This window comes from Aythya fuligula, chromosome 2 (assembly GCF_009819795.1).
Source record: "Aythya fuligula isolate bAytFul2 chromosome 2, bAytFul2.pri, whole genome shotgun sequence".
Lineage (NCBI taxonomy): Eukaryota > Metazoa > Chordata > Aves > Anseriformes > Anatidae > Aythya > Aythya fuligula.
This window is the reverse complement of record NC_045560.1, coordinates 101,568,030-101,590,912: the sequence shown is the minus strand read 5'-3', so window position 1 is coordinate 101,590,912 and position 22,883 is coordinate 101,568,030. Positions and strand designations below refer to the sequence as shown.

At 34.2% G+C, this 22,883-nt stretch overlaps 1 protein-coding gene across 4 annotated transcripts in view; it reads left to right on the top strand.

The window, feature by feature from the left end:
• The window catches only part of CCDC102B (coiled-coil domain containing 102B), a 169,327-nt gene that overhangs the window by 4,997 nt on the left and 141,447 nt on the right, over window positions 1–22,883 (top strand). For 2 of the 4 annotated variants that reach the window (XM_032181644.1, XM_032181646.1), the window contains exons 2-3: window positions 18,493–19,104; window positions 20,232–20,452. In XM_032181644.1, the coding sequence (XP_032037535.1) occupies window positions 18,508–19,104; window positions 20,232–20,452 (818 nt within the window). In that variant the 5' untranslated portion in view covers window positions 18,493–18,507. Of the gene's footprint in view, window positions 1–1,244; window positions 1,322–7,715; window positions 7,733–18,492; window positions 19,105–20,231; window positions 20,453–22,883 lie in introns of those variants that run through there. The other 2 variants (XM_032181645.1, XM_032181647.1) reach the window with 2 other exon arrangements.

Below are 22,883 nucleotides of genomic sequence, written 5' to 3'. Positions count from 1 at the left end.
TACTGTATATGGCTGAACAGGTGTCAATTTTTGTTCTGACCTGATTCTTGTTCAGCAAAGTACTGTTCAAGGTGACTGAAAAATCTCTAATCTTCATTGGTCTGTTTCCTTTTTGAAACTGAAAGGAACCCAGTGACCTGATCTATAGACCAATATGAAAAAATGTAATCAAAACCAGATCTTCTCCAAAGTCCTCAGTACTGCTTGGGAAAAGCTGACCATTTTGGTTATACCTGATCATGACCTACAGGGGCTCTCAGATCAGTGAGATTAATTTAACATTTTAAAATAAACAAGTAATGCATTACATAGTAGAATGCTCATGTTAGTAATGTCTGGGAAAGGAAACCAACCACTGACAACATGCTCGTGACACAATGATCTTTGGTCTGAATAGTTAACCTTAAGCTTATTTAAAGTTTACTTGAATATATTTGTTTTAGTTATCACATTAATTAACAGGCTTCCTAGATGAAAATGGACAGATGAATTAAATATTTTTAACTTTGATTTTCACTTAATACTGGCTTTAATAGTTTAAAATTAAAAAAAAAATATGTTTAAAACCAGTTATAAATGTCATGTCGAAAGGCAGATCTAGCCTTGTGGATAATGCATGTCTTAGATATTACTGCCACACATCTCTGGAGCCTTCCCTCTTTCTGAAAAGTTCAATCCACAAAAGGATAGCCTTCTGGCACAGCATAGGTCATCATCTGTATAAGCAGGATAGTACGTGTATGTGCTGGCTGAGCTGCATGTGGTGTGGTAACACACTGACAACTGTGCCTCTGTGTGAAGTCTTCTGAGATTCTTTGCCACTGACCACCACCAAATGGCTCTGCTGCCACTGAGCTGAACAACATTAGAAGCTACCTGCTTAGCCTACACATTCAACTAAATGGGCTATGACTGTTATTCATTTCAGTGTGGGTTAAGAAATATGTGTCACATTCAGTGAGGGTTTAAACTAATTTACTCAATTTTCTGTGAAAACAAAGGAGGAAGACTTATGCACTGGGTTGTTCTTTGCCTCTTCTGTGGAACAGTTGAAAAAAATAATAAGAAACACTTTAAATGTCAATAACAGTGAATCTCCTTGTGTCTGAATAGCAATTGCTGAAGAGCATTGGTGGTAGGCCTTTTGGTTTCAAAGGAAGTTTATCAAAGTAAATTTATGTTGGTGGTTTGTGAAATTCTTTTCCTCTTCTCCTCCCCAATAACCTCAGCCTCTTAAAAAACAGGCAAACAATGAAAAATAGGCAAGAAAAGCATGACTTCAACAACAGCAACTTTCTCTTCAATAACAGTATCAAAAATGGTAAGGAATAATTTTCTTTTAAATTATTACATACAAAGATGTTAAAATTAAGATTACATAACAGGGGATATCCTGGGATAACAGGAACTTAATTGCATTTATTGCCAAATAAGAGCAGTCTTTGTTTGTGAATGTGTGTTATATTATTGCTCCTTTTTTAATTACTTAAGGAAAATTATTTTTATTTCAGGTTTATATTGCATTTTAGATGTGATTTATCACTGCAGCCATCAGTGTGCTGCAGCAGATGGATTTCTGAACTAGGGATTAAAGAGACTGAGAATTGGAAAGAGGGGAAAATCATCTAGAAATTTGAGTAGCGGACACAGGTGTGCTTTATGTTTTCTAATTTTGATTTTTCTAATCGTAAAATTCAACTAGAAGTGAGATTTTTAGGAACCACTCTGTATCAAGTATTTTGTACTTAAAGAAGGTAACTGATTGTGTTATTAGTATTGTTAGATCATTATCAGCAATAGTATTGTAAAATAAATAAATAAACACTTCCCAGAAGAAAACCTCAGGCTCCCCGGTAAACTTCCTCCCCAAAAAAATCAGAAACCTCTACATAGCTCTGATAAGTTAATGTTTTTGTTCATGCCAGATGTTCTTTCATATGCTCAAAGTGAGCATACACTAAATATCTGCACTAAGTATCATCTGCACCAATCCAGCCTTTGCATGAGTTAACCCAGGTTTTCAGGTCACTTAACTCATCAGAACATCCTGAAGATTATAATAATCAAAGAAAGTTTAACTATCCAGTAGGAACTCTACATCCTGGGGAAGATTGATCATGAGTTGTTGCAGAGGGAGAAGCCTCCTAATGTTATCAGTCAAGCTTGCAAAATGGGAAGCCCTAGGTCAGCTGTCAGGTAAGAGGGAAACCTACACAGCTGGAGCCCTCAACATTAGTTTTAAATGAGAAATACATACAAGTCCAAATGGACTGACCTCCAACATGGCTTATCTCTAATGCTTGTTTCTGTTCTAGGAAGCTGTTTTTTTTTTTTTTTTTTTTTTTTGTTTTGTTTTGTTTTGTTTTGTTTTGTTTTGTTTTCCCAGAATGATCTAATTATACAACTTTTTCAAGTGTAGTGGCTGAGAAGTGAATATTGATACTACAGGCTCAAATGCATAGAAGTTAAGGTTGATATATTATGAAGGTTTGTAATCAAACATAATATTCCTGTGTGGAAAACTTACTGCAAATTATTTAAAGCAGTATTTCAGAGTTTCTTTTGGCCTTATGGGTAGTAAATAACAACATCTGTATTTGCAAATATTTATGTTGCAAGTATTTAGGATTTGAACACAACTTCAAAGACATAAGAGATATTAGCTTACCAAAATAATTTTCTTGAGGGTTGAGGTTTCTGTTCAAGTTGGGACTGTTGCTGGATGTTATGAAAAATGATGTGTGAATTTCTCTGATATCTAATTTCAGTGCTTTTTCTTTGAACTTTGACTTTCTACCCAGTCACTTTGTTTTAGTAATGTTTTAGGAGTTAAATTATTGGTGAAAATGTACTCCATCTGTCAAAGCTATTGGAAAAATTTCAACAGATTCAAAAATGATAACTAGGTGTGAAGAATAAAAATTAAAAGATAAAAAAGATATAAAAGATAAAAAGCAATCATGCTGTTTGTAACTTGGGTTATTATTAGCCTCTTTCCTCAACCAATTTACAAAGTCTTTACAAAGATTTATGTGGGTTATAAATGTACTCAGACATAGGGAAACCAAAACAACTTACTGAATGCATCATATTACCCTAAAATGGAATAGAAACTGTATCCATGACAGTAACCTGCTATAACAGTAATTACTTACAAAGTATTATGAAAGTTATTGAGCATTGACGTCTTATCATCTAATTTAGGACAAAATTTTAGTTACGAAAAGAACATCACATTAAGTGCTTCTGTTTTCTGTTACTGCTTCCAACTGTTGGCACCTCGTGTCCTACTATAACTTCAAAGAGCAACGTTTCTTTACCTAGATATATTTCTTTTATTTAATATTGGAAGAAAAAAATAAGGTACTTAGACTTAGACTTCCATGGTCAAATTATCCTATTGGCCTACAAAACCTATATTTTACAGAAGCAATTCACACATTGAGAGACATAATATAACCCATAATTTTCACAGGAATCATAGTGGATGTAATAGTTTCAAAAACAAACAAACAAAAAAAAACAAACACAAAAATCAGTCCAAATATAATGTTTTGTGGAACTTTATGGAAAATTAAATGCTTCCTTCAAGTCACTATTTGTTGCTCTAACAGATACATCTATTCTATATTGTTTCCACCTGTGTTTAGGAGAATTGACCATTAGTCTGGAATCTGGGAATACCTGTTTATCTTTATACTCCATTTTTTTCACACACAGTTCTGTATGTTCACAGTTTGTGTTGGCAGAACAGGTTTACCTGGAAAAAGCTGGGGTTTATACACAACCCTCTTTATTCTCTTTTGTTATCCTTTAAAACTGTGGTCTACCAGGGCCCTCACTAGAGCTGAAATAAAACTATTAGTTTGCTTCTAATGCAATTAGCTTAGGAAGTGACGAAGAGGAACAGAAGAAAGTTTTTTGTCATCACAGAATGGTTTGGGCTGGAAGGGATATTAAGGACTATTCAACTTCCTTGTATAGGGATACCTCCCATTAGACCAGGTTACTTGAACACTTTCAGTGATGGGACATCCACAACTGCTCCAGCCAGTCTTTTCCAATGTCTCACTACCCTTACCCTGAAGAATTTCTTCCTACTATCTAATCTAAATCTACCCTCTTTTGGCTTAAAGATATTACTCCTTGTTCTATCACTATACTCCCTGACAAAGTGTTCCTCCACAGCTTTTTTGTAGGCCCTGTTTAGGTACTTGAAGACTGCTGTAAGATCTTCCAGGAGCCTTCTCTTCTCCAGGCTGAGTAAACCCAACTCTCTTCATAGGAGAGCTGCTCCAGACTTCTGAGCATCTCCATGGCCTTCCTCTGAACTTCCTTTAACAGGACCAGGTCTTTCTTTTGCTGCAGGCCCCAGAGCTGAATACAGCACTCCTGGTGGGGTCTCATGAGAGCAGAGTACAGGGGGAGAATAACCTCCCTTAATCTGCTAGGTACACTTCTTTTCATGCAGCCCCATGATATGTTTGGGTTCTGGGCTGTGTTATAAATTCCGAGTCAATTTAGCTTTATGAGATTTTTTTTGGGGGGGTCAATAAAAGGCAAGCAAACAGCGCTGGGTGCGTGGGGAGTCTGGGCTCCTCCAACACACACACACATTACATCAGGCAGCTGGTTTTTATGCTCCTAGGCATATTCATTACTACTACATATTCATTACTACTTCTAGAAAAGGCAGGGTTATTATAATTAGTTCCCGGAATCCAAACCCTCCCACTGGTGCATGCGTATGTCTCCAGTAGTCCCTCTGGGGGTCTCTTGTGCTGTCTCTTGTGCTGAAGGCTCGTAGTCTTCCTCCCAGGCTTTTTCCTTGTCCTTCTCCTTTGTCCTTCTTGGCTGGATATCAGAGACTTATGTAGCGTCCCATGCAATAGTCACAATAGTTAGCAGTTATTCTGAAACCCACTAGATATCAGAGACTCAAGGTTTACCCTTCAAACCATCTATTGACATGAATTGTTGGAACATTCTTTACAGCTACAAGCATATGTTACTTGCTCATGATGAGTTTTTCAGAACCCCCAAGTCCTTCTCTGCAGGGCTGCTCTCTATCCACTCACCACCCACCCTGTATTTGTGCTTGGAATTACTCCAACCAAGGTGCAGGGGCCTTGTTGAGCTGCATATTATTTGCACGGGAAAATAACAAGTCTTGAACTTGTCAAGGTCCCTCTGGATGGGGGACACTTCCTTCCAGTGCATTGACCACACCACTCAATTTAGTATTGTTGAGACACTAGGTTAGTGTGCACTCAGTCCCATTATCCATGTTGCCAACTATGTTAAATAGTACTATTTCCAATACCAACCCCTTAGGAATGCTGCAGTCTCCACCTGGACCTTTACCTCACATAAGAATCGGAGTCCATCCCTGAGAATAATTAGTCATGATCTGTGGATCTTTTCTCAGAAAGGAGGAGAAATATGTCAAGATGAAAAACAAAACAATACACTAATCTTTCAAAAGGATTTGGATTTGAACAATCTGCTGCCCTTCTACCTCAAGAAAATCTAAGTTATGTGAAATACAATGTAACAGTTCTTAGTCACAAAGAATAGTTCTTTATTTTATAGTATTTTGGGGGGGGATTCAACTTTTCTTCATCTTTGCTCATACTTAACTGATTAAATGTCTCTGGTTTTGCATATGTCCAATGTCTTTTTTTACAGGTTGCCCTTTGACTCTAGAGTATCCAAGTATTAAAGTATTACAAATTTTAAGTACTTAGTCTATGTTTATAGACTCAAGTTTTATCTGGCTTGGGAGGAGCATATATTCCTTTGAGCTTCTCTTATTTTAAGAACTTTTTTTTTTTTCTTTGTGTGCCAGCATTTCTATTCCTTTGTTTTTTTTGGAAACAAGGATCCTGTACACTTGCAATAATAGATGTGGGAAAGACAAAAAACTGTGTAAGTTGCTAAACACAATCACGCTTTATATCTCAAGATATTTTATTTTTTTTTCTAAAATGTATGTATTTGTTTCATGGATGAGTGCATAGATCCTGATGTGTTTCATAAATCCAATAAAAAGATATAACTTTTAGCAAATTAGAGATATGGGGGAGTAGAGCCTAGCTGTCTTAAAAATGTCACTGTTATCTGTTGCATACCTTGTAGTGGTTTTTTGTTTGTTTGTTTGTTTTTAATCTTAAATGGAAACAAGAAAATTGCAAGAAAATACATTACTGCCCTTGAATAACAAATAAAGATAATTTAACAGTCCTTTTGAAACAGGTAGTCTGGGTTTTTCTTTCAATCACTAGAGTGAAAATTGTTTAAATAGGAAAATAGTTCAGAGAAAATCTTTTCCATATGTCACTGAATTCTTACAGAAGCATAACATAGTCTTATTTTTTTCTGTGTGTGAGAGAATTCTGATGCTAATCACAAGAATGATTTTTTATTTACAATATGATGTTTTTATTAATGTTAATTGCCATATTGAAAGCAAATGTGTTCTGCGCATAATCTGCTGCTGGATTTTAAAAGTTCAATAATTGAGTTTGTTAGAACAAAGTTCCAAAGCATATATACGTCCACATGAAAAACATGTTAATTATTATTTTTATTTATTTATTTATTTGCAGTAACAGTTATTCCATTAAGATTACAAAATAACTTTATTTTTAAAAATACATTAACTGGAAGAGTTGTAGATGTCAAAAATGTGGAGATACTTACTATTTGTGGTAACAATTGGGATATGCTGCTTCTAGGATTAGTGTTTTCACAGGATCCTCTACTCCTTATATAGTGGTTTTCAAGCCATTTATCTGCAAGTTATATATTCAAAAAGATTAAAAACTCTTGATTCGTTCTTGTTCCTTGGCTGTTACAGCAGTGTTGTTAGGAGAGGTGGACATACACAGCTCCTCATAAATTGCACTTCTCAGAGAATGATGAGGTTAGAGGGGATGACAAGAGTTCACCCAATCCAAGCCCCCTGCTTGAAGCAGGTCAAATAGTGCAGATTACTCAGGGTTTATATACATCACATAATTTCTTCCAAGAGAAATTTCTGTTTTATCTGTCAGAGTGAAAGCTGTTGTTGTTGTTATTATTATTATTAATTAATAATATAATGATATAATATAAAGAATATAATAATATAATTATATAATTATAATATAATAATATAATATATATTATAATGATTATAATATAATAATTATAATTATATGTTATGTATAATAATATAATAATTATACTTAATAATATAATATTTAATAAATTATAATATCAATGAAATTAATAAATCATAATATAATTAAAAGTATAAACAATAATAAATATAAAATAATAATAATAATAATAATAATAATAATAATAATAATAATAATAATAATAATAATAATAATAATAATGTCCTGGTTTCAGTTAGAACAGAATTAATTTTCTTCCTAGTAGCTGGTGGAATGCTGTGTTTTGGCTTAGGATGAGAAGAGTGCTGATAACACCCCGATGTTTTAATTGTTGCAGAGCAGTGCTTATACCAAGCCAAGGACATCTCAGCCTTTTGCTCTGTCCTGCCAACAGGCAGGCTGGGGGTGCAGTAAGAGCTGGGAGGGGACAGACCCAGGACAGGTGACCCAAACTAGCCAAAGGGGTATTCCATACCATCTGACGTCATGCTAAACAATATATAGGGGTGGCTAGCCGGGGGGAGGGGGCCGGACTGCTCGGGGTTAGGCTGGGCATCGGTCAGCGGGTGGTGAGCAATTGCATTGTGCATCACTTGTTTGTACATATTATGTATTTTCCTATTATCACCATTGTAACATTATTATTATTATTGTTATTATTATTTTGTTATTATTTTCCTGTCTTATTAAACTGTCTTTATCTCAACTCACGGGCTTCACTTTCCATTTCTCTCCCCCGTCCCAGAGAGGGAGGGGGGAGGGTGAGCGAACGGCTGCGTGGTACTTAGCTGCCGGCCGGGTTAAACCACGACAAATAATAATAATAATAATAATAATAATAATAATAATAATAATAATAATAATAATAATAATAATTCCCTCCCCTCCTCTTTCTTCTCTTTCCTGAAAAGCTTCCCTAAATTTTCCTTAAAGTGGGGCAGGACCACTTCCACTTGGAACTGTAAATCTTATTTCAGACGTTGGAGTAGTTTATGGGGAAGGATAGGAGATGAGGATAAACTGTCAATGAGAATGCTATGGCCAGCTTGAGGGCCACACAAGACTTCTTCACATTTCTCTTTGTGAAGTTACAAATTATATATAAATCAGTTTATATATCTATATATATCAATTTACTCTACATGTCTTTGTGTGAATTGTGAAAACCTTCAGCAGAAGAAAGCTGATGTAAGCTACTATTAACAAGGATTCCTCCAAAGTCAGAGTTTTTTTTTTTTTGTTTGTTTGTTTCTTATGATAAATACTGGAATATCAGGTAGCAATATACTTAATATTGTTTTATAGTGTAAAATGCTTATTGCAGCATTCTGGTGATTGCTTTATTTTCCTTTGGTTTCTGAATAATCTTATTTAGTTTCTGAATAAAAAAGAAAGCCATCATCTATTCCAGACTAAATTCCAGCGTGAAAAAATATTTCTTTTTACTTATTAATCCCTCTGTGGCTTATTACATTTCAGTCAGTATCTTTAATGCTCATCCTTTACCTTTTCTCCTGGGAGTATAAGGATATATAAGATATAAAATGCTGTGACAAAGTGTTTCTGAAGAACCACAGAAAATGTGCTATTACATTGTCAGTCCATGTATAGCTCACTTTGTCACAGCATTTTATACCCTAGAAAAATGCATTTTTTTTTCTACAGAAATGTTCCTGAAGTTACTTTCTTGTATTGAAATGTTTTGGCTACTTAGGTAGTTAACAAACTTTGTTTTGATATTTTTCAATAGTGCACCAAATGGAAACTTAGGTCTCATTTATATACCTTCTCTCTGCCTTATTGTTCCCTCCCATCATCTGGTGGTGATCAACACAGAATTGGGATCTGACTCTTTGCACAGATTCTGTATTCTACTAACAAGTACTTACTTACGTTTGGTCATACTCCGTTGTAGTATTACTGTATTATTATTATTACTGTATTTTATATATATATATATTAATCCTCTAGTGGGATTATTAATTAATTAACTAAATTTAAAGGCAAAGGTGTTTATACCATAAAGAAACAATGAGCAAAAAAGTGATATTCAGTTTTACCACTATTTTATATTTGACCAGATCTGTACAAAATGTGTAAAACTTCTAGCATTTCTATGTTTACTCTTGCTCTCTAAGGCAGTTTAATTACTTTGGGTTTGTTTTATTTTTTTAGGAACTTTAGAATTAAGTTTTTGGCCTTACATTATCAGTTATATTTCAGAAGCTCAAGTGGAGCGTAGGTGATGGAAGATGAGATTGCATAACTTTATTTTGTGTGTCAAGACATTGATTAATTGAGGCTGTGATTTCATTTGATCCCAAAGACGTACTGAACAAACCAAACTTTCCAAACTGATATAGTGGAAAAAATTGTTTCTTTCATACACTTACTTGTGATTTTATAATCACAAAACAAATAACAGTAACAATAACAAAAAAATCAAAACCATTAAAACAGTTCTTTTTTATGACACTAGAAACATAACTTTATATTTCATGGTTTTCGCAGCATAATTGTTTTTAGTTATCAGACATGTAAGAGGATTTTTAAGATTTGCATCAAAGGTTTGATAATAAAAGGAATGTGGCTAGAGAAGTGTAAACAGGAAAAAAGATGAGCAGATAAGTTATGACAGGAAGTAAATGATTTGCATCGTTTATCTTTATTTCAGGACATTTTTTTTGGCTGATTTTTAGTTACAACACATGGAGAGAATATAATGTTTGGAGCCAACATCAACTGCTTAAAAATGGTTTAATTTTTATAGCTCTGGAAAAAAATAAGCACGATGATCCTCGGCTGTGCACTCAAAAATCTTGGAATTGACATCTTTTAATTTTCATTTCTAAAATAACACTTTTCTTAACTTTCTAATAGAGATCATGATCCAGACCCAGGTTGAGGAACTATGAGAATGTGCATACATTGCACTGTAGAACCAGGTTGTGGAACTATGTCAATGTGCATACATTGGCACTGTCCATTTAGGTCTCCTAAATTTACAGGACAAATGTACTCTGTACTAAAATATTAAACTTTACCTTCTATGCTCATTATCAGTAAAAACAATACAAAAACACCAAATAAAAATAAGACTTCAATTCTCTTTGTATAGACTAGTTTAGAATTTACTAATTCAGTACTTCATTAAGTCACGAACTCTGTAACCCACAAGTTCTAATTCCTTATTAGTGCACCTGTGAACAAAATAGTTACCAAGACGATGGTGCAAGTGCACATTCTTCCTCCTCTGTCACAATTTGGATGTCCCCTGTAATACACCAGGAAGCAAAAAAGCCTCAGCAGTCTGGTTGCTCCTGGATCTGGTTCAAAAGCTTTTTGGCATGCTGACATATTTATACTTTTTAGATTGGAATTTGGTTTATACTGTTTCCACAAGCTAGTGGATTTTGAAGAAATTGCTAGGCAGTAAATCTGCAAAGACCCCAGGAAATGATGACTTCAGGGAACAGCTCATTGCAGGTGAGAACAGCTGCAGAGTGGATGTTACCTCTTCCTGTACTCTGCACTTGTTGCTCTTGCTCTTGAGCTAATGTTTCTGGTTCCTAGTCCCTAGCATGAGCTGTGTGTTCAGCCAAAACCTGAGCAGGATCTCAGGAGTGACCAGTTACGTATGTCCAGATATTTGGGGCCAATTGTAAAATGGAGATGAACTTCGACAGACAGAGAGATTTGTAAGTTGTGAATAGAATGGAAATTGTAAAACCAAGTGTGTCCTAGTCATTCCTGTAACCAGTTACTTGTTCTGCCCTAAGGATTTTGTGCTACATTTATTTGAGACAAATGACGAGCCACCTGACTCCAATGTGCCTCAAGATTTGCAGGCTTTTTTGTGGGTAGACACATATTCTTAGATTTAGCTATATTGTAAATAATTCTGGTATGTTTACTTTCCCATACATGTCTACCACTTACTTCTCTCTCTCTCCTTTTACCCTACTCTCTAGCCATGGGGTTGAACAATCCCACACAGCATAAATATCTGCATAGGCATGAGTGACTCTATGCTTCAAAGCCATTTCCACATCTCTAAACTCAGTTTTGCTCTGAGCCACCAATCTCTGCTGTAAAATTGTGCTAGTCTTTACTGATATAGTTGCAGCTTTCTCTCTATAATTCCCCACTCACTGTGCACTCCTGTCTGTGATCCACACTGCTGTCAGCAGAGAGATAGGCAGATGGGTGTCCCAACTCACTTTACACTCTCTGTTTGTCCTGTCACTTGTTACCTGGCGATGTACATTCCCCTTTTATGAATTAATGTCTCCATTGTTGGCAGCCCTGCATATAGAGCAAAGTTTTCAGGGAAGGACAGTCAGTGTTCTTCCCTGTTTTTCCCACCCACCTCCTCCAAGCCTTTTTTCCATTGTAGTGGAAACAAAATGCTAAACCAAAGAACTAACTCAAACAACCTAAAAGCCCCAAATCTGATCACACTCCCAAGCTATGACTGATTTTTACAAAAATCTATTTCTTTATTTTTCCCCCCCCATGGATATAAGTTCACACATTTTTGTAGCACCTGGAGTAAATGAAAATTACTTTTGTTCTTATTGTTTTTAAACAGCTGTAGCAATATCATGTGAAGTTCTGACTTTCCAGTAGCACTTACAAAAAAACACATGTAGTTTTGACTTTTTTTTATATATATATTTTTAATTATTTTTAATAGATTAGACAAAAGAAAATTAACTGGCTTCATCTGAACTAGATACTTTCTGTTAAGATATGGGATCCCTTTAAAAAGAAGTTTGGCTGAAGCCTATGAAGGCATAAGAGAGATGTAACTACAGGTTAAGTCATGCAGTATGGGATGCAGAGGGATGTTGAAATGCTATCCTCTGATAGTGAACTTACTGGAAAAGCTGATTTCAATGAGCATGAATTAAAACAAGGGAAGTGTAATAATTCTTTTCACTTCTGGTGATTTTGCCAACTGTATCACCAGGTTTATTACTTTTCTCTTTGCCCATAATAGTAACCTGGGATAATAAATCTAGAGCTGTTCTTTTTTGGTACAATTGTTTATGATCATAAATAAGCAAAGGTTGTAATATAATAAAATATGGTGTAGATAGATTCCTTGTTTTGTTTGCCAATTATCTGTATGTTTCTTCTTTCCTCTTATAACCATCAGATCTGTTTCTCTAACTCCCTTATGCTGTCCTCACCCCACTCACATGATAACATGAATGTTGATTCCTATATATTACATACATTAGATTATTTAGTTAAGAAAACTACTCTAAAAGGGACTCTGTGTTACATCTTATCCCTGAATTGTTAAACAGGTGGAACTACCATAAGATTTCACAGGACAGAAAATCCCCACTTTCATCTACTTCCCTAACTTCATCTTATCTTTCCATCTAATTATCTTTTATTAAGTAAATTACATTCATCATGTTCCATATGCTGAGCTAGCTTGTCTACTGCTGCAAACTCAAGCTGGAAACTTTCAAACTAGCTGCAGACAGCATTTTTTTTTCTTCTCCATTATCAGACTCAGCAAATTTCTGATGCTTAGAGGTCTGCATCTGTAACAAAATGAACGCTTTCTTATCTTTATTATCTTTCAGATACACCTTAGACATTTTTCTTGATTGTCCCTGGAACAGATTGAAAACTGTCACCTATAAAATATAACCAAAATTCAACGTAGATGTGAAATGTTTTACTGTGAATTATTTTTCTATGAAGCAGTCATATACCAGAGAAGGGAATTTTGAAAGTATCATGATAGCTAAAAGGATGACTAAGGATTCATTGTCAACCAGGGGATTATGACTGTCTTAAATTAAACATTTTGCTTTTTATTTCGTCAGTGCAGTTTTGTTTAGTAACATGAAAGATCCCATTGACATAAAAAAGCCCATCCTAATCATCCGTCTGGAATCATGAGATCCTGATCGCTTCAGGCACTTTGCTAAAAATCAAAAGATTTTAATTTTAAACCTTTGCTTCCTTTCAGGATTCATATTCAGTCTATTTCTGTTAAAATAGATACAAGCTCAAGTCTTAGCTTTCAGAGCTGAAATTGAATTCCCATTGCTATTTTTATCAGAGTTGGTTTACAACAGTCAAGCATGGATATTAAACTAGCTGCATAAGAATATTCATCCTTGCTACTATTAATATTTTGTTTCAACACTCACAGAAAGCTATTAGTCTTCAGATTAAATGAAAATGTTTGTGAAAAATATCTGAAGAAAATAAACATTACATTTAAAAAAAAAAAAAAAAAAGTTTGGAAATGCCACATGGCATTTTAAAGGGTAGTTCATCTGCTTTCATCCCCCATGTTCTTAGAGGTTGATGCTCCTAGTTAGAGTTACCTCAATGGATCTGTGCAATACACATTAGTGGTTTCCCACAAAAGGAAGCTGACAGCCAAACGCTCACTTTAGCTTATGCTTTTTTTGTTTGCTTGTTTGTTTTGTTTTGTTTTGTTTTCCAAAATAAAAACCAAGCACTGTGTTTTAAATGTAATATGGTATAGCTTATATAGTGTTTTTGTTTTTTCTGTCAGTTGCATCACAATTTCTTGCTTATCTTTTATTGATATTGCTTCTATAATTCTGTGATCTATATAGATTGAATGCAATTCTATGATGCTGTCAAAAGGGACAGTCCTACTTTCCTTCCACCTCTACCATGTGTTTTGTGGAAACACTGTTTCATGCAGCCTCTTGTGAAAATATGTGAGGGCACTGATAAAGCTGACAAATTACTAGATGGAAATGTTGCATCTGTTTGATCTGATTACTTCATTAGCAGGAAAAAATAACTAGTCAAAAGAAAGTGTAAGACTGAGAATGTGTGAGAACGGAGGGGCTGACTTTTCAGGAGCTGACTAATACTGGTTATGGAAGTACAGCAATTATGCAAAGCAGAAAATCCTACTTCCATTAAGGTCAATGGAAAAACACCCTTTTACTTTGAGAGCAGGCATGCATCCAGAAGACCTATGGATGCTTCAGTATAAAATATAATGGAAATTTAACAAAGTAAATATGGTAGTGAGATTCATTTTTCCTGATTACAATTAATAAAATTACACTGAGTCATGAACTGCCCTTCCCACATTCTAAATACTCTTGTTCTCTACTGTGTTAAATGTAGTGTTAAATTATAGGGCACTGCACCTTGCTCATTAATCCAAAAATATATCTAAACCAAAAATATATCTAAAAGTCTTCAAATAAGTGTTGCACTTCTGTACACCTGTTTTGTTTTTATTAAGTGATAAAATTTGTAAGTTAAATTACATGAGAGAAATCCAATAGATGAAATGAGATCTGAAAAGTCTTTAGTGAATCATGGCCTCTAGTTACTTTTTGTTCTTCTATTTTTGAGAATTTGGCTTTACGTCTTCCTCTGTGCTTCAGTGATAATATTTGATTGTCTGTATTGTGTACAAATGAGACAGAACAAGGCAATCTGACCCCAAGCAATGAAAGCTACTAATTTATTATTATTATTATTATTATTATTATTATTATTATTATTATTATTATTATTTAGTACATATAAGAGGGTGAAAACAGGCTACCTGACCAAAGAAAGTTTATATGTTTCTATATAGTGAAACATCAAAATATTTCAGTCATATTTCCACTAGAATATTTCCACAGGTTCCAGAATTTTGGTGTAGGTCCTTCAGTGCTGTCATTCTACTTGAAAAGGAAAAACATATGGACATCTAGCAATAACAATATGTAATGTAAAAATGGGCAAAGCTTCTCAATGTTTGTTTCAAGCAGTAAATTATCCTCATTTTACAAATGGGAAAATATATGCAAGTATTAATGATTTGCTGACTTCCCTCTGTCAAAAGGGAGACCAAAGTCAAGGTTTTCTGTCCTAATCACTGATCTTCTGTCTACTGCAGCAGTGTAAGAGCTGGTCAGATAGCATGGTCAGATATCAATTAAACAGTCGTTTTTAACCAGTATAAGCACAACATCTTTATAAAGTCAACAATATATGTACATTTCTCTTGTTTATAATAGGGTAACAGGGCTAAATATTTTTCTGTCTTTTATTTATTTCTCCCCTAGAAATTAGCCATGCTGAAAGCTGTATTCAGTGTGGATTCTAATTTCATCTTTTGTATTGTTTGTGCTATTGACCTATATAATCTGTAGATTATTATCTGTAGACCTGTATAATCTGTAGCTCTAGACCAGGTTGCCCATAGCCGCATCCAACTTGGCCTTGAACACTTCCAAAGATGGGTCATCCAGAGCTTCTCTGGGCAACGTGTTTCAATGCCTCACCACCTGCACAGAAAGGAATTTCTTCCTAATATCTAATCTATTTTTTTGTTTGTTTGTTTAAAGCCATTACCCTTTGTATACCCACTGCACTACCTGACACAGTCCCTCCCGAGCTTTCCCGTAGGCCCCCTTTAGGTGGAAGGCCACTATAATGTCTCTCAGTAGCCTTCTCTACTCCAAGCTGAACAATCTCAACCTTCTCAGCCTGTCTTTATAGGAGAGTTGTTCCAGTTCATTGATCGTTCTTATGGCCCTCCTCTGTACTCATGCTAATAGGTCTATGTCCTTCTTGTGCTGTGGGCCCCAGAGCTGAACACAGTACTCAAAATATCTGTGTTTTTATCTGACATCAGCCAGCCACTGAAATGAATTATGTTGACATATATTTCTTTTAATAATAAATAAATAAATAAAAAGCTAAGACACTGTTCTACCTCCTACAGTCTTACAGGGGATTTCTAAAAATCAGTTTTGGTTAGGTTTTCTGAAAAACACACAGGGAAGTTAAGACAAATATGAATATCTAGTATTCCTTACCATCTCAGACTAAGTCACCACTAATATTTTCTGAAGGAAGAGTCATTTATTTTGACTCTTAATTTATTGGACATTTAGGTACAAAGTTAGGATCAGCTATCCAGGATGAAATGTGCTGGCACATTTCGATGTTTCACAAAACTCTTTGAAGTCTTGGAGCTACTCAGCTGTGGTAGTTAAGCTACAAGTCAACTTCAAAAATTAGCAGCTTCAACTTGGACTGGTAAGTCTGATCTGATGAACCTGATCTGATTTCAGCCAACACAGTGGAGGATGGCCAAGAATTCATGGTCAGTGGATGAGGCCAATGGTATGGCAGCAGTTTGCAGTTAGATTGCCTTAAACCAATAATGAAACCACAGCAACAGGCTGTTCTGATTCTTAAAGGTCTAGTTCTCTTCTCAGGACTTCTGAAGTTTCAGCCAAAGCAAATGGTTTAAAAGATTTCCATCCTCTCTCTTTTTTGTTTTGTTTTGTTTTGTTTTGTTTTGTTTATTCTCCAACTTTTCAGATATGTAAATATTTGTAAACTGTACACTTTACAAGTTGTTCCTTCTTCCAGTGAATATATAAAGCCACTAGCAATATCCTTTAAAACAAAAACAAAACAAAACAAAAATACTGATTATCAACATAGTAGTGAATGTCTCCGCAAATACTATTGTTCTTGGACAGAATCAAAAAATGTGAGTTTTTTCACTACTAAAAAATAAAAAATGACCTTCATTTTATATAAATTTTTCTCTCTTTCTCTCTCTCTCTCTTTTCTTCCTTCCTTTCTTTCTTGCTTTCTTGCTTTCCTGCTTTCTTGTTTTCTTTTTTGTTCTTCCTTCCTCCTTCCCTCCCTCCCTCCCGTCCTTTCTCTCTTCCTCCCTCCCTTCCTTCCTACCTTTTTTTCCTACCTTTTTTCCAACACTTTAGGAAAAAAAATGTATTACCACAAACAAAAATTAAAGTAACAAACTACAGTAAGATTTTAACATTTAATTATTTTGGCTCTACTGGGCCTCTTTCAAAATCATGTGTGGGGATATCTTTGTGTTTTGGGTAGGGTTTATTCAGATGACAGTTCTGGAAAGAGATCAGGAAACAAGGAAAAGACTACCTTGATTAAGCTTTGGCAATGGCTGTTATGCAGCTGTGTAGTGTTGTTGTGTGGGTTGCTGGTGCTAACCAGAGAGTGACCATAAAGGGAGTTGGAGTATATTTGTCCACGTTTTTCCTTTTCTACAGTCATCTACCACAATTCTCCAGAACCTTCTAATGAGTGGCAAGTAAATGTCCTGGAAAGTACTGAAAAGTTGATAACAGCTGAGAAAATGGAACCAGAAAATTCAGAAACTGAAATGAAACATGAAAGAACCATAATGTCAAAACTATCCACTCTTCAATGATTTGTTTACTGCATTTATTTTCTACATTTCAAATACAGGTGTTAATGCTAATCAATGTAGCATATAAACATTATTTATATTAAACAATATAATAGATAATATCATTATATATAATATTATATATAATATATAATATAATATATATTACAATATAATATATAATATATAATATAATGGAATATAAGATTTTTTTTAAAAACAATTTAGTCTTCTATTGGTATAGCAAGATGTTTTGTTTTGTGTTGTTTTGTTTTGTTTTGTTTTGTTTTAACCAAGAGGAGAAAAAAAAAAAAGTGACTACAGCTTTTCCATATCATCATTGTTTTAGCAATGGGATAGGAAAGCAATTTCTGAGGTGTTGATTTTCCTCTGGAAATCAATAATAGTAATAGTGGATAAATAATGAAAGAGAGCAGCAAGATTTACTGATAGGATATTGATATTCTTTCAAGAATAATAAATGAATACACTTATACACTTTCTGGACAGTTTCTGGAATGTAGATAGCAAAATAAAGCACACCATAAAGATTCTTGATTTTCTTTTTCTTGTGAAACAAGGAGTATCCAAATGTAAATTGGTGGTTTTTTTTTTTTTTTTTTTTTGCTTATGTAGATAAATTACTAGGTAAGTTTTGCTTAGTATGAAGTTCCATAGTCTAAGAAAGAAGGCAAATGAATCTGTGACTGTAGATATAGCTAAATCCTTTCATCTTACTAGACATTTAAAACATATATTGATTCAATTTAATCTTATCTTGAAGGAAGAAGGTATTTGCATAATTTTTTTTAGTCTCAGAAATTTTTGAAAGCATATCAAATGACATTTCCTTTGGTAACAATTCCTAGTTATTTCTAGGAATTCCTAACAAGTAATAAGTATGTCTATTTATGCTGTACTCAAAAATGTTACATAAAATATATTTTCATAGCTATTTCTTAATGAAATATACTGCTAAATGCCTAACAGTAGTTTTAATAAGATTATATCATTATACAGTAAACAGTGTAACAGTAAAACAAAATACTGTTTGAGGTTATTCATAAAACATAATTTAACTGAGCAAAGCTAAAATATTATCTTTGTCTTTTTTAGGAGTGAAATTATATTATGAATCAAAACATGAACATAGGCTCTTTTCAGAAAATAATGGAAGAGATGCAGGTTTTTAGGACCCAACCAAGACAGCCTTATAAATCAGCTGAAGTTCGCCAACCAGATGGCAATATGTGTAATTCAAATCTTCCATCTCAACATTCCTATCCATATTCATCTAATTATACATGTATGCATATGAATTACAGCAGCGATTTGGAAATCTTTGAAGCAGTAAAAATTCGGGAACTGGAAGAAGTCAAAGCCAGAGCTGCACAAATGGAGAAGACCATGCGCTGGTGGTCAGATTGTACTGCTAACTGGAGGGAGAAATGGAGCAAAGTTAGAGCAGAAAGAAATAAAGCCCGAGAGGAAGCAAGGCAATTGAGAATAAAATTAGACAACGTTGTAAAAGAAATGAGTATGCTTAAAAAGTTAAATCAAGATTTAGTAAGTGAGAAGGAAAATTTAGAAAATGTAACTACTTGGAAAACAGAATGCAGTTGCTCAGAAATATATCATATAAAACAAGACCTAAACCAGTTAACATTTCCTGAACAAGAACCTGTGAAAGAATTGAGCAAAACCAACAACATTCCTGTGGCAAAGAAGGTAAAGAATGGGGATTTTTGTAGCTCATTAAGAAGAAGGAAATTATGGATGTGTGTAGGAATTGAATTTTTCAAGGATTTTCACCAAAATACCATGTGATTTGGTCATGAGAAACATGGAAGACTATTCATACTCCTCAGCTGTGGCTAAACATAAAAGAGGCAAACTGTTGCCTCCAATAATCTCTTGTTCTATCTTTCATGTTATAAGGTATCAGGTTACCTCTAAATTCTTCACATTTTGTGTACTGTTATGTCCAAAAAAAAAATAAATAAATAGTTCTCCTTTCTTGGAATTTCTGAAATGAGGGAAGAGGTGAATCAAATTCCTCTTCAAGGTAGCAAGATTTTTATTTGGTAAGGAGAGCAATTAAAATCTCAAAAGAACAGACTGGTATGAAACAGTACTGTTGGTACCATGCTAAAATGTGATTAGCTTTTAAGCACAATTGGTTAGAGGTTATAAAATTTAAGCATATTTCTGAAGAAAACTGTTCAGTCTTCCTAATGCAAATGTATTTTGTTTTTTAGTCATTTTTCTACCTGTTTTTAATTTTGCTTGCAGTTTACATGCAAAATATGTACCCTCTAAACAGGTATTATAGTGCTTTTGCTTTCTGGATTGGACACAGATTGGTATGTTATGCAAGTAACTAGTCCTTATACAAAACTTGTTAAAGTCCATCACTTGCTTCAATATGATTTTTATTAGAAGTCTAAGAGTTCTTATCTGGAATTTCTCAATATATTATCTGTATGTACAAATTCTGTTTCTGGTTTTAATAGTTCTAGGTTTCTGTCTTCACCATAGTTACAGCCAACTAGTGATAACTGGAACCTATTTGTTTAGGAGTGATACATTAGAAATATCTTGCATACGGAACATCTTGCACATTCACAGAGTGTGAAATGTCACAAAACGACAGTGATTACTCCAACCAGAATGACTTTTTTTGCATTAGAGAACATTCTAATTGTATCCTATGCAAGTATACAAGATGTTACTTATTCCCTTTCCCCCCTTACATGGTTTAAGTGTTTGGAAGAGCCTTGGTAGGCCTTGCAGAAGTTATGTTTAGACTTCTCATTTACGTTTTTCTGAAATGTCATGTTTTTCTTTTTTCTTAGGATGTGGAGATAATCAAAGACTCTTTAAGAAGCAATCAAAATAAAAAAACAACTCTAAAGCATTCTGATTCCTTTCCTTGTGGAATTGCCAGTATTTATTTGGAGGAACCAAAAAAAAGTCTGGACAATATAGCCCAGACATCAGAGAATGGTTTAATACATGTTTCTGTCTTGCATTTGCATTTGGCTGAGTTACAGAAAATCTTACAGAAGGAAAGAGAGTAAGTGCTTGGGGGTTCTCCTTGGGGAAATCTTTATTTAAAAATAAGTTTTTAAAGACATTTTCTAAAGTAGATATGGTGATGTTTTGCATTTGCAGCTCATATTATGTTATCCTAGATATTTCTATGCTTTATTAATTGCCTTAAGTAATTCAGAAAAAAAAAAAAAAAGTATTAGTGGTTTTGAAAATCTATATTTCCCTGTTTTGAAAACATTTCACAGTACTATGTATGTTTTTCTTGTTTTCTTTTTCTTATTTGTCATTTGCATAAGACGCACTCCATGTAGAAGCGTTAAGAATATACAGTTACTCACAAAATCATACTTACCAGTAATGTGGTACCAATGAAATAATATCTAATGTTTGTTGTACTCAGTTATCGGAGTGCCTTGTGCTTAAGAGGAACTTTTCATAGACTTTGATTTCAAAGTCCACCTACCTCAGGCAGTACCTGCTTACATAGCAGTGATTTTTACATAATAGTGGACACTGGTGTAACAACTTCCTCCCTAGGTCACCTTGGGCAGCGTTTCCTGCTTACAAAGAGGTTCTGTAAGCAGAATATATGCAACTTGAAAGTATGAAGTAATTATTTTTGGCTATGCACACAATATGTACCTAAGAATAATGTTAGTAGGAACATTATTAACATAGTCAACAGTCTCTGAGACGCCCTATGAGTTTTTGTTGGGCAAGCTATCATCTGCCAGCTCACAAAGAATTAGTCTCCACTTCTCATGGGAATGGGATGATTTTGATGAGTTGCCATCTTCAGATTCCCAGATTTTCTCTAAGATTTATACTTCATTTTCATACTTCCCGGATCCTGCAGCTGCTACTAATCACTGTCTAAGTGTTCTTACCCCTCTTTGCATTGTTACTTATCTTGCATAGCTCTAGCTTAAATATTTTCTCACATCTTCCTCACTATTTATCAGTTTTCTCAATAAAAGTAAGCCAAGGACACTGCTGCGCTGCATCAAAAGCAAGCTTGGTTTATAGACAGCTTGAAACCACTAGGTCAAAGGTTATCTTGGCAGCCAGTATGATCTTGCTCATTCTGCACAGGACCATTCAGAATTTTTTTTCCCCACAGTGCTCCAGAATTGCGGCTACATTCTCTCCAAACTCAAACCAGCTCATGGAGTCATGCAGAGCTACTGTTTGGACATGCCTCTGCTTACCTTACTAACCTCTCCATAAGCAATTTAGATGGTTCTGCTTCAAGAATATGAAGTTGCAGAGGCAACAAGAAGATAGCTCATTCAAGTGAATTGCTTCGTTGGCATAGCTAACATTGCTTCCAGGCCCTGAGCCAGATTACTCAGTGTTAACTCTCATACTTCTGCACAGGCCTGCAGTGTGCTGCGTAGACATACCCTAGAGACATATCTCATCAAATATACTATGGTTTAATTCCTGTAAATAATTCCTGTGACATACATTTATTTTATTGCTAGTCAAATTTTCTTTTTTCACTATTTCAATATCTTTCTCTTTTCTCATCACCCTGCATCCCTCTAGTTTTGTATTATGTATATAATGTAAAATTTTCACCTCCCAACATAATAGTGCTTCTATGGCTTTACTGTTTTTCATATTTTAGATTTCTTCAGAGTCCTGACTGCCATATTTTATTCCTGCATTGCTGTTTATAGCCAATTGAATATTCAGGGATTATAAACTGTGACAGTATTTCATTAAAAATTATTAGAAATATAATTTAAAAGATTTTATTTGTAATTAAGAATTATTTTTTCTTTCATTTTTAGTTGTGGTACAAATTCTATTTTGCTAGACTATTGCAAAATGATGTACACATGCTACACAAATATTAAATTAAATTATGAAAGCATAAATTATAAATAGATATAAATTACAAATAGGTTTAAAATGTATAAATTATGGGAAGTTCATTCTTATCTTTGGAACTTGGCTAATAGTCTTTACTGTGGACACAGAAATGAGTTTTTAACTGGTCTCAAGGACAAGAACACCTATAGTGCTTGTGCTGCTTCATATTTCTTACATTATCTACTGAATGGTTGAAAATAATGTAGGTGTTTTGAAGACAGGTAAAAATCAAAATCAAACTTCAGTGTTTCAGTACTGCAATACCTTTCTCCAAGGAACCATCATCATTCATTCTTTGTGAATTACGTATCTTAAATATTTTCCTGAATGTAAGAATAAGCATGCTCAAATAACACTCCAAAGGCAAATCCTTAAAATTTTCACTTTAATGAAGATGAGTCCCTCTGAGCTAAACAATATGAATTTCCAAATTTTTTAAACAGCTAAGTAACACATTTTAACTTTTTTTACTTTTCTATTTCTTTTTACATCTAAAGTAGATCCTGTGGATTTCTGTTCATTACTCTGTGCATACTGTATATATTTCCACATATGTGCATACTTAAAATAATCTT